The sequence below is a fragment of the Perissodus microlepis genome, chromosome 11, assembly GCF_051167445.1.
Source record: "Perissodus microlepis isolate ML-2025 ecotype Zambia chromosome 11, ASM5116744v1, whole genome shotgun sequence".
NCBI classification, from domain to species: domain Eukaryota; kingdom Metazoa; phylum Chordata; class Actinopteri; order Cichliformes; family Cichlidae; genus Perissodus; species Perissodus microlepis.
In genome coordinates, this window is record NC_140471.1 from 35,485,625 (window position 1) to 35,498,554 (window position 12,930).

At 43.6% G+C, this 12,930-nt stretch overlaps 1 protein-coding gene across 1 annotated transcript in view; it reads right to left on the reverse strand.

Moving 5' to 3' along the window:
- thbs3a (thrombospondin 3a) overlaps nt 1-9,546 on the reverse strand; it is a 24,411-nt gene extending 14,865 nt beyond the window's left edge. The window contains exons 1-3 of the mRNA XM_084944451.1: nt 9,116-9,546; nt 4,480-4,686; nt 15-268 (exon numbers count right to left, since the gene is read on the reverse strand). Of these exons, the coding sequence (XP_084800577.1) occupies nt 15-268; nt 4,480-4,686; nt 9,116-9,197 (543 nt within the window). The 5' untranslated portion in view covers nt 9,198-9,546. The remainder of the gene's footprint in view (nt 1-14; nt 269-4,479; nt 4,687-9,115) is intronic.
- Nucleotides 9,547-12,930: the final 3,384 nt, after the last annotated feature.

Sequence of the window (12,930 nt, forward strand, 5' to 3'; positions counted from 1 at the left end):
TCTGCTGCTCCAACCTGGAGTCGGGCATAAGTCTTCTGCCCGTGTCTAATCTCCACCATCTCCACCTCTCTGGGCAGGGGAACCAGCGGCGGCAGGCCCAGGCTGGAGTCAGCCAGTCGGCAGTCAACATACAGCTCCATGTTGATGTTGTTACGCTGCAGGCCACCGACTCTCAGGATGATGGAGTGAGTCCGTCCATCAGCCAGGTTAGTGTTCTGCATGTTCACGGTGTGGACCTTCCCGTCAGCTTTGACGTAACGAACCAGGACTGAAGAACAAGAAGAACATGGACGGTAGAACAAAAGATAGTAAAAGAAAGGAGAGGAGAGAGAAGTCGTAGTTGGAGCAGAAATAGATGGAGTAGAAGAAGAGGAGAAAAAAACAGTTTGACGTTTGGTTTAAATGCACCATGATCACAAACACGGCACTGTTCTCAGGTATTTTATAGACTTACATATAAAACATAGCTCTGTTTTTATAGGGTTTATATTAAGATAACACAGAGCCAGTGACCGCTGGTTAAAGATTATAGATGACCACCTTGTAATTTGCAGTTTGATCTAACAGTGGCAGTATTAAGTCATTGCAACAACACCTATAATTAGACACAATAATGATACAGAAGTATCATGAAGGTTTAGTGTTAAGCAGCATTTTCTGTCACATCTCAGAGAACCAAGTTGGCCAGAACTTATCTTAATATATTTACCTGTCGTAGTGCCATTTTTGGCAGCATTTTAAGTTGCTATATGTCAATACAGCCATTATATCCCAGATGTTAATAATATGTATGCATTAAGTTCATAGTAACTACATAAATTGCAAAACAAAGTGCAATAAACTAGGTTTATATTTAGTTGCATGAAATATTTTCCAAACACTGGAAATTTATTTTGAGTCTTTATAGTTACATTTTTGAGATGCACCAATTTTTATAAACTGCAGGAAAAATGAAAATAAATAATTTGTGAACAGTTTGCAAAAAAAGCATCAAAATAAACTATTTCCAACAACAGTGCAGTTTAAGTCCTGAGCCTCCCACAAAATGACACAGACAGTCAAACATGACTCTCACAAACACCAGCAAACCTTCAAAAGGCCCCGTAGGGAAAAACTACGTTTCCCGCAAAAATGACATCACTTCCGGTTTTGGCAGGTAAGGGCGGACGTGCGATAGTTTGCGCTGACGTTTATTCCAACGTAGGAAGTGCTGTGAACAGTTGATCGGCTCGGCAAAGCGTGTTTCTCGATCATAATGTTTTTGTTGTTGCCAGCGCTTTTTACGCGATTTTTGAAAAAAGCCATTTCTGGAAGGAAACTGCGACCTGAGACAAGCTGAATGCGTGTTGCTTAAGCACACTCCTACGGTTTCATATGCAAAAAAATAAAAAATAAATTATTGCGCTAGCTTATGTGGTTGCAATTCTAACGGGATTTAGAAATAGTTACACAAATGGGCTTTAACCTCCTGGCGTCCACATATGTGGACATCACATTTTGGGTTATTTAGACCAAAATACTCAATTTTGCTCTACAAGGGCCTGATATCCACTTACGAGGACAATATCAAATATTTTAAATGAATATCCTCATATGTGGCTCTTAATAAGGTAAAAAAAATCTGGTAATTCTTTGTTTTTACATTCATCAGGTCCCAATCAGCCCAAATATCAAAGAGAAATTAAAAATGCTGCTGTGGGAGAGTTCTGGTCTTAGGAGGTTATAGAGGACAGCTCTGCAGATGAGAACAAACCTGAGAGATGTTGATCAAAGAAAAATAGAACTCATCGATATTAGACTGCAGTACTGAACAAATATTAATCCAGTTTTTAACTCCTATCTGTCTTCTACACAGAAAGTGTTACTAAGATACAAATAAGAAAGTTATTTATGAGGGTCAACAGGAGGAAATCATCCACAGCTTACTCATAAAGACAGGAACTGCCCATGCTCTAATTTCTAAATGCTTTTGTTTGAAAGTGTTTAGTAGGCGATCAGGGCAACGGTTTCGTGGGCTCTGTGGATGAGAAAATGGAAGAAGCGTAACGGAAAAAATTAAAAAGAATAAACAGTCTGAAGGAGCGGATGGCTGGCAGCTCGCAGCAGCAGGAAGAAGGAGCTCTGCTGACCAATAAAAACATGAGAAGCACCAAGAAAATAAAACTACCAGGATAAAATAACTGTGGTGGGGTAAAGATAAAAGTTATAGTTGTATCTTATTTCTCTGTCCCACAGAGCTGCACTCAGTTCAACATAAATTACTGTCACCAGAGAACCCAGTGCAGATTCATCCGCTGCTGGAAATAGTCCCATTATTGGCCTAATTTCAAGGCGAGGAGGCTCTCTGGAAAATTTGTGTGGATCATATTCAGACTAAAGCATTTTGAGACAGTAAATCACGAGGTCAAAGGTCGGCCTAAGCCAAAACGCAAACACAGAGTAGTTTATGAAACATGGAGTCTGATTACAGCAATCATGTAGTTAGAGCAGCTGCAGGCTGAACTCGCAGTCTGTCATTATCAGGATGAAGAAGATTATGAAACGACAACAGAACCAGATTCCTGTGCCGGCCCGGCGGAGACCAGCTTATCAGACCAGACTGCACCCGCCCAGCACAGAGCCACGTGAACGTCATTCAAAGCTGAACCATCAGAGCGCAGTGTTCAGTTTCAGCTTCATTAAACATCACTGAGCTCTGCGTGATTACCAGCTCTGTAATCAGCCACCGTCTCAGTTCTGCAGGACTCAGAGTTTCCACAGATCTTCAGTCTGTCAGGCTCAGCTGTGTGTTTGATGTCGCAGACGTGCGTGGAGTCTGCAGGTTAAATGTGTCACTCAGTGGAAACGTCACAGCTAGGTGTCTGCATCTTTACAGCCCATGTGCTCCTGGACCAGTTGATGTATTTTATTTGCCACTTGTGGGAAAACTACATCAGAATGTATCAATAGGTTCATATTTGATTTTTTGACAACAGATTTTTCCTCCATGTCTAACTGTCAGTGGACAATCTGTGAGAAATTTCTGCTGTTCAACCTTTATGACAGGTAAGAAGGAGACACTGCACCTCGAGTGGACGTAGATGGCGACGTAGTCCTGAAGTTATATATATTTTCATCTATAGCAAAGACAAGAGGGCGTGTAAGAGACTGATGTCACAAACTGAAACCTGAGAGAGCGGCCTGTGCAGAACCAGAAATTCCAATACATTCAATTCAATTTTATTTACACAGCGCCAGATCACAACAGTCGCCTCAAGGTGCTTTATATTGTAAGTTAGACCCTACAATAATACATACAGGGAAAACCCAACAATCATATGACCCCCTGTGAGCAAGCACTTTGGCGACAGTGGGAAGGAAAAACTCCCTTTTAACAGGAAGAAACCTCCGACAGAACCAGGCTCAGGGAGGGGCGGGGCCATCTGCTGTGATTGGTTGGTGTGAGAGAAGGAAGACAGGATAAAGACATGCTGTGGAAGAAACAGATGAACAAACAAGTGTGATGGAAAACTCTGCGCCCTTTCTTTGACATAAAACTCTCCAAGAGCTCAAACTGATGAGCTGTTTAGGTCAGAGAGTCTGACTCTGGGGAACTCCAGGCCTCGAGAGCCGGTGTCCTGCAGGTTTTAATATCACCCTGGGTCAACACACCTGAATTACATGATTAGTTCACTACCAGGCCTCCGGAGGACTTCAAGACATGTTGAGGAGGTCATTTAGCCATTTAAATCAGCTGTGTTGGATCAAGGACACATCTAAAACCTGCAGGACACCGGCCCCCGAGGCCTGGAGTTCCCCACCCCTGAAGTAGAGGAAATAAAAGTGTAGTTTAACCTGTGGAATATTAAAGACTGGTTTTGTCCCCAGATTGTTCAGTGTCTCTCTGGTGAGTGGAGTGTGCAGGATGATTGGTGGAAATGGTGTGAATAACTCTAACAAGCCTGTCATAATGGTTTTTACTTCCTCCATCATCATTGGCTGAATGATTTTAATGAAACATCTTCAACAACAACTAAAACCTTTGCAGTGACCATCACACCTCCTGAAGAACCCCACAGAGTCTCGGGATTCCTCAGTGATCTGTGGAACCTCCTTACTGCTCCACGGTACGGTGTGTTACTCTCCAGGGCCCTGTGGGTTCAAAGGTAAAATAAAATGTTTCTGTCAGATGTCACAGAAACACTGTGGACCAGCTGCTAAACTAAAGACGCCACATTTCCTTCCTTTCTTTCCTTGTCCTGAACCTGCTACGTCGACCCTCTTGGTGAGGTGTTTCCTCTCAGTGAAGTATTTGAACCGCAGCCTTCATGCTTTCATGGAAAGCTTTTACAGCTCTGCTGTTTCATTTCAACAAAATCCATCCTGACACTTTTGGGATCTGTGGAAAGTTTCCAGCAGAGTTTAAAATAAAGAGGATTTGGATGGTGTTTGGATCAGAGCTGGAGTCAGATGAGGGTGAGCTGCTACGCGTCCACCAACCTTTGTTGATCTTCCCCATGATGGCGACCTCCAGGTACTTCCTGTTGTCCTGCTTGCTGTAGATGCCCAGCAGAACTCCTCCGAGCTTTGCCGGCAGCCTGAACGTGGACACCACATAGATGTCACTGAGTGCGCTCAGACCACCAGACAGCTTCTCCACCGCTGCAACGCTCTGCTTCGAGTCCTGCAGACCCAACACGTCGATCACTGAGGAGCAGGAAAGAGTGCACACAAGTGTTTCATTAACACGAGAGTCAGTTAGCTCAGAAACATCAAAGAGAAAAAAGCTGAACTGGTTTTTGACTCCTGTTCAGATTTCATCAGAGACACTGTGAGACACATCTGACACTCAAAGGACTCACACAGGAATCTAACCCCTGCCCCAAACAGCCAATCAACGGCCAAACTGGAAATTAGAAATCATGTTGTAGTGACAGCTGTGGACAAAGACCCACCGTGTGATCGCAGAGATATCTCTGTACTGATTATCTTAGCAAAGATGTAGAGAAGAATCCTGTTTTACTTTCTCGTCACTACTAATTAATCCACATGTCACAGAAATGTAACTTGTATAAAAAGATAACCAACAACAACCATAAGTAAAGAATGACACAATAAAAACATCTGGTTATAACAGGCATCAAAACTAAGAAATAAAGCGATGAGGGAATTCGCTCATTTCCAGATGTTTTCGATTTGTTGAGAAAGTCGTCAAATAGAAGAACTTTTTTCTTTTTATTACATTCAACACCAGGGCAGATGTTTGGCAAGTCTCTTTTGTTTTGATCATCGACAACATGAAACTCGTTAGGTTTGGTCTCAGTTTCAGAACCTTTACATACAATCAGCACACTTTTAACATTCCATCTGGAAAAGTGCGGGGAGGCGTCAGGTCGATGCCAAAGCCTGGCAGCATATTTTAAGACTTTCTGTCGTGACGTAGAAACAGATACTGCCTCGAAATGATTGATGCTAAGGCTGAAAGTTCAACACTAAAAATCATAAACTCTGTGATCGCCTGCTGAGCTGTCCAAGGTACACGCCGCCTCTCTCTCCAGCCAGCTGGGATCAGCTCCTGCCCTCAGGACGCTCTTCAGAATAAAGCAGACATAACTGATGGATAAATGGAAATCATTTAGAAAGATGTAGGAGACTCACCATCACCCCCATTTTCCTTAAAGACCATCTTTACTGGTTTCTTTTTCATTTTTTTTATTAGAATCATATGAGGATCTGAGCATCTAACAGCTAATATCTGACTTTCTTGTGACCTTTGCACGTTTAAATTAGACTCCAAGTCACAACAATACTGAGGTCAAGAGTTAAAGCTTCCTTTTTAACATCTGAAACTTCCTGCAATCACTCAACTGCTCAGACTGCAAAACGAGACAACAGATGCATTTCTGCACCTCAGCTGGATTTGTACAGATGCGTGAAGGTGGTTCACATCTCCCCTCTTGTTCTCACTGGGTGTCTCTAATTGTTGCTCCTCCCACTGTGGATTTAACAGTGATGATTTCAAACACACCAGAAAATTCTGGGCGAGGATCACATGAGTCAGAACGGCTGCTGCGGTTTAATGTCACTGAGACAAATAGATGAGATTCCTCTGGGAGCTAAAATATTGGAGTCTGAACATCGCAAAGGATGCCAGAATATTGTTCTTTAATACTTGACTCAAAGAAAAAACCTCGCCTGATCTAAGATAAATGGAACCTGCGCTCCATGAATGCTCTTTCGAGACAAATAAAAATACAAAAGTTAAGTTAACCCGTATCCTTACACAGACTAGGCGTGGTTCAGGAGTACCTGGCCCAGCCTCCAGGCTTTGCTGATTACCCTAAACTATGGCAACCAAAGAAAAATAAGAAATCTCTACCCTGAGTGAGCTGCACACAAAACCGATTAGGGACCACCAGTGCAGGAACACAAAAGTGAAGCTGCTCAGCAGAACGGCTCTTTCAAAGCAGCTACGGTCTGATGACAGAAGGCGAGATAGAGATCAATCAGGGCAAGGGCCGGCTTGCCTTGATTGACACTAATCAGCACACAGAGCAGAGCAGTGTGCGAGGTGCTGTCGGCTATGCTGAAAGCAGTGACTCACTTTACCTGCTGATACATGAACCGACGCAGCAAACTGCAATGTGCAGCTTCCAGGTTTTTATTGTGAAACCAAGCTACGTTGGTGAGCTCGACTCAGGAAGTTTCTGATCAGTCCATCTGCCGAACACAAACACCACAGAGGAAGAACAACACAGACAGCTGATAATCCTGCTGCTCCATCCTGCTGCCCCTCCACCCTCACACCAGCCAGGATGTCTTAGTCCAATAACAACAGATGACTCCTGATGTTTTAAAACAAACCCCAACAATCTTCAAACTGGAGACTAGTGTAGCACCTGAACCACCGCAGAAAGAGGAGTCAGCTCCATGCAGCCTGCAGGAGGGGGTTCAGACCATAAACATCTGGCTGGAACCAGTTTAAGCTCAATTTACTGGTTTCACAAAGGTGGCTCAGTGTTAGACACAGTAACAGGTCAGAGCATCACGCAGACACAGCTGACGCTAAAACTGATCCCAGTGCAGAGGCTTTAAAACGCAGAAGAGTCGTGAAACCAGCAGGCGACCCCACAGTGGCCACGCCCACCTTTCAGTCTGCAGACTTAACACTTGGTCCTAAATAAAGTCACTACTGCAAACTTTAAACACCTTTTCTCAGATCACTTGACTGAGTACAGTTTCTTTTTGATAGTTTGTTGGTCGTTTCTTAAAAGCAACAGAATCTCTGCCTCGCCTCCAAAACCCCGTTTTCCATGTTTTAATGGTAATAAAGTATTTGTTAATAAAATGAAAGATTTAAAGATGAAAATGATCTCTGTCTGCACTGGGCTTACGTCACAGAAAATGAAGCCTTAGCAGACAGGGAACCCCTTTCAAGTCCTCGCTTTTGGTCCAAATCTCTTGCAGCTGTTTTCCAGAAGATAAAATTGAAAAGATAAAAAAAAATATGTTGTTGGAAACCCAGAAAGTTACTATAAACAGTCCCAAAGTGGAAGAAAGTAGTGAAAGCGCTGACACACTGAGGAAGCTTTCTTCTCATCAGATTGTTTTAAACACTTGAAAAATAGGAGCAGTGATCCTGCTGATCTATAACATCTGTTCCTCTTTATTAGGCCACTGTGAAGATGGTCTCTCAGCCCAGAGTCAGCAGAGGTCCGCACCTCAGTCCTGAACTCTTTGCTCGGTTTTTATTTGGTGTCTCTGTGTATGTGTTTCCCTTTAGTCTGAGTGAATCTGTCCTCACAAAAAAATAAAATCATTACAATTCACCCCAATATTCAGCTGCTGTGTTTTATGTAACATTCATCGGTGAGCAGCAGCTGCTGTCACTGTGGATTACACAGCATGTGCAATATGGACACCTGTGGGGATCCACGAAGATTCACATTTTGTGTTCTTCAATGTTTTCAGTATTATTCCAAAAAGGACTTTTTTCAAGTTAGGTATGATTAAACATCTGGATCTCTAAGACCACAGACTGTATGTAGAAGATGGACATAGCTGCCATGACATCATCCACTGGTTTTGGACTCCACATTTTAAAGGTTAGGACTTAGAAACGACCACATTCAGTTATCAGTTAGTGCTAGCTAGCTCCCTTTGCCAGCTGGCTGCATCACTATTTATTACTATAATGGACTAATAACGCACTCAGCAGAACTGGAGTCTTTAGCAGGCACTGATGTTATTATCAGACTGTTATTCAGATAACTTTAAACGCTCCATCATGGACGTGAGGCCTGAGGTGAAACCTTCGTCAGCTTCCACCTGCTGTTCAAACTTCCTTAGCAGCACACTTTGTTTCACAGAAACAGCATCCTGAGCCGAACACGTCCTCAGGATGTTTTAGACCATCTCACTCCGTCTCCGGGACTGGAAATCCAAACTAAAATATCCAGGTTTTCCAGGATTTGTGCATCCATGATCACCTTTCATCACTGCCTTACTAAAATTTCTGACTTCAGGTGATCGACTGATATCTGATACAGTCTCAAGAACTTTTATTACAGAAATAAAACATTTTAATTTGAGTAATTCATGAGTATAGATTAGTTTTTAATAGGTTTAAGAACAGAAAGGGAGATTTTACACCACCTGGTTAGAAGGTGTAATAATGAAAAGCTTATTAATACATTTAATATAAATGTACCATTTACCTATCATTTACCTTTTTTCCATAAAATCTTAAGACCAACACTAAAACAGTATCAGTAATGATTTATTTGTTATTAATAAACCCGTTTGCTATGAACTCATAACCTGACAGCTGGTCGTGCAACATTAGTAACACAAACCTGGTATTAACATTAATAAACACCATTTATTAAAGAGCAGTTTTTCAATGTATTTGCTAAGTTTGCTAAAACTGTAATATGAAAACTGGTAACGTGTAGCGTTGAAACAATATTAGTAACGTGCTTGGAGTTAATAAAATCAGCAGCTATAGTTAATGTGTCTCTATGAAGTGTAGTAAAGTAGTACTTCAGTGCAGTACTCGAGGATTAAAACTACTTCCCATCCCGTTTTACTCGGTTTCAGTTACAGCATCAGCTGCAGGTTGGTTCGGTTCTCTGACCTTGGACGTCCGGTCCGTCCGGGACTCCCGCAGCGAGCTGAGCGCCGATGAGTGACAGCAGAACCGGGACACACCAACCCATGCTGGACCTCAAAGAACCGGCTCTGGAAACTTTAAACCGGAGATCCGGGAGGTACAGAAACCCGTGCAGGTCCAACGCGATGCTGGACTTGGGGAGCTGTCAGCCGGGAACCGAAGGAGAACCCGAGGAGCTCTCCAAAGAAGGTCGGAGAAGCTGGAGGACGGAGAAGGGAGCAGGGGCAGTTTCAGCCACGAGGAAGGAGCAAGAGGACCGAGAGAGCAGGCTGTATCCACACCGACGAACAGCAGCGGTGAGCGGTGAGGAGAGGAGCAGAGAGAAGAGCCGAAGCACCGCAGGACAAACCGAGCAACTGACGGGCGGGTTCACGAGCACAGCTGGAAACTGCTGCTGGCGCGCGCTCAAGTCGTGCGCGCGACCCGAGAGCAACAATAACAATAAAAGAAAATCAAATTAATTCAACTTTAAAAACAACAACAAAGTAAAAACAGAGAAAGAAATTTTTTTTCATAGGTTAAAGTTTTCTTTTCTTGAAGTGAAACATCTGCACTTCACTTTTTTGGTTAACAAACAGAGAAGCAGCTCGGATCAGATTACATAACAGCGAATAAGGGGTCGAGAATCAGTTTAGTGCCTGATGGCTGCAGCTGTGAGGGCCGTAACCAGATCACTCCTCCATCCATCACAGCAGGTCAGAGGTCAGGTGTCAGAGGTCAGGAGCTGCCTCCCAGGAGCTCTGATGTCCGTACCGCCTTTGTGTTCTGGGACCCTCATTCAGTCCTGCAGAGGGCCAGCTGAGGGTCCAGGGCCAGACTGTGACACCCCCGGGTGCAGGGTCCTTGTGTGAGTTCAGAAAATAATTTACAAGAAGAATTAGAAGAAAAACGTCCGGAAGTTCAGGAAGTGGACCTCTGTTGAATCCTTTTGGATGGCTAATGGAATTAGCTGAAAAAACACACATGGCATGCTGTGCGATACGTCCCACGTGTTTGTACTTCAGTGTCCATATGGGATTTCATTAGCCTGATACTGCAGTGATTTACAATTTAATTCAATTTTATTTATACAGCGCCAAATCACAAGTCAACTTAAGGTTCTTTATATTGTAACATAAAGACCCTACAATAGTACACACAGAGAAAAACCCAACAATCATATGACCCCCTATGAGCAAGCACTTTGGCGACAGTGGGAAGGAAAAACTCCCTTTTAACAGGAAGAAACCTCCAACAGAACCAGGCTCAGGGAGGGGCGGCTGGGGATCGTCTTTACAGGCTGAGACCTCAGTCTAAAGTCTGTGTGTGATCTCCAGCGATGGGCAGTAATGCGTTACTGTAATCCGATTACTTTCTTCAAGTAACAAGCAATGGAAGGGATTACTATTGCAAAAAAAGTAATTGGATTACTGTTACTTTCCCGTAAGCACGCTGCGTTATGATTTTGTTTGTGAGAGTGTCTCACGACATTATTTTATTTTATATGCAGGAAATAGGTTTAAATGTTAAACAATTTCTTCAAGTCAAAGACTGTTGAATATAATTTATTTTTTGCTTGATGCATAAAATTAAAAGATTAAAAGTAATTAAACAAGTTTTAAAAAGAGGCTTTCCATTTAATTCGATTTTATATGATGATTAATTAAAATTAGAATTGGGCTGAAAGGTCTGTTCCTTTATTACGTATTCAGGTTGTGTATCATGTTTTTAAAAAGTAACTAATTACTTTTGATCAGCAAAAAATGTAAGTAATCAGTAAAGCAACTGAATTACTTTTTTGAAGAAGTAATCAGTAATTAGTTACTAATTACTTTTTTCAAGTAACTTGACCAACACTGGTGATGTCTCCTGTATGTCATACAGAGTCAGCTGATCTGAAATACATTTGATTTAAAAGTAAGAAACCTCTCCATACAGCTGAGATAAATGTTGATAAAAGTTAGACCAGCTGTCTGAACTAAATTGTTTGGTTGGTGGGTGGGCGTGTCTTAGATGGGTGTGCGTGTCTTAGATGGGTGGGCGTGTCTTAGATGGGTGTGCGTGTCTTAGATGGGCAGGCTCTACCGAAGGATTCATGCGTGAAGAATTACTCAAGGCCAAGCTGGCACAGACTGAGAGGCATCAAGAGGTCGCAGGGCCCTGCAGCCAAACAAACACTCATGAAAACATCCATGGATTCATGATTTTAATGTTTCTAAAGTCCTCATCACAAACATGACTGAACATAAAGAGCTGGAGGTTTCCAGGCTCCCGTCCTGATGTAAAGGAGAGAAGCGAGCTTCAGTGAAAACGTAACGCGGGGGTGATTCTCGATGAAATCAGCAACACAAAGAAGGCGAGCTCTCGGTTTCTGCTGCGGTCCTCCCTGCAGGCCTCCTCTCCCGCTTTCAGACTGTTTGTTTCTGACTCCAGCACGTTGCCATGGAAACTCGTGTTTAACAGCAGGTGAGGGGAGGAAGGAAACGCCACCTCTCCACCTCCAGACCTCCGGCTCCTTTTTGCCTCCTCAGTCTGAAGCAGAAGTGTGTGAGGAGTGAAAAAGTGTCACACAGAGTTTGTAATTCTGTCTTAACTGCGTCTGGAGAAAGAATCCAGCTCCTCAAACTGCTTCCAGATCAGCTCATTAAGCCCAGCAGAGCAGGAGGGGGGGGGCACTCACGTTAACAGCACGCAGCGGGCGAACAGAAGCCAGGCCAGGATTCCTGCGAGGTGGCGTCATGTGCAGCTGTACGTCCCCGGGGTCCAGACCCGGTCAGGATGGGTGGAGTCTCGGGGCGGAGGGGTGGGTCAAAAACATTCATTTCTATTATCCTGACATGTGGATGTTGTCTGCTGTTGTTTCATTGTCCAGTTTACGGTAAAATCACCTCGCGTGACCTCTCGTTTCAGTCAGAGTCCAGATGATTCTTACTTCTCATTTTCAGCAACATGTTTTCATTCCTAAACTAGTAGAGTGGCTTAGCATGATTAACAGCTCAAACAATAATCCTTATTTATCTTACAGCGCACTGTGACGCAGCTCCCCCAGTTTCAACCTGTCTGGAAACTTTATTCTGATTGGCTCAGAAGATTTGAACAGAAGCGAGAAGGTAGCATACTTGATCAAATAAACATCACGTATTAAATAAGACCTTAAATTGCTGTTGGAGATAACAAACTCCATCAGAGGTCATGGAAATGAGCGGAAGAGTCGCTGTGCTGTCGTGGAACCAAGACGGTGAAGCTCGGGTTCGGATTTGGGAACGAATCCATGTGTGTGACTGAGACAGAAGCAGGTGGAAAGGTGAACACGGAAGGAGAGACAGAGGAGTTTAAATACCTGGGCTCCAAAGCAACAAACAGCACACAAGAGAGGTGAAGAGGAGTGGGTGGAGACGGGTGCCGTTTATTGTGACAGGATAGCAGGAAGTGTGAAAGTTTAAAGATGGAGGCAAGACCTGCTGTGATGTATCGTTTGGAGACGGCGGAGGCCGAACTGAAGATATCCAGATGTTCATGAGCGGGATGGACGGGATTAGAAATGAGCGCGTGCAGAGGAGGGAGGCGGGGATGGAGCTTTGAGGCAGGAGGAGAAGAGCATGGATGAAGGAGGACATGCAGAGGCATGACAGAGGAGGATGCCGGGATAGGAGGAGATGGAGGCAGATGATCTGCTGTGGCGCCCCCTACAGCGAGCAACCAGAAGAAAAAGTAGTAGTTGGTGACTGGAACGTTGCCACGCTGGAAATGTGGTAATTTGGACCAAAATCAATGAAACTCCAGTTTGAAAGCCGGTAGAA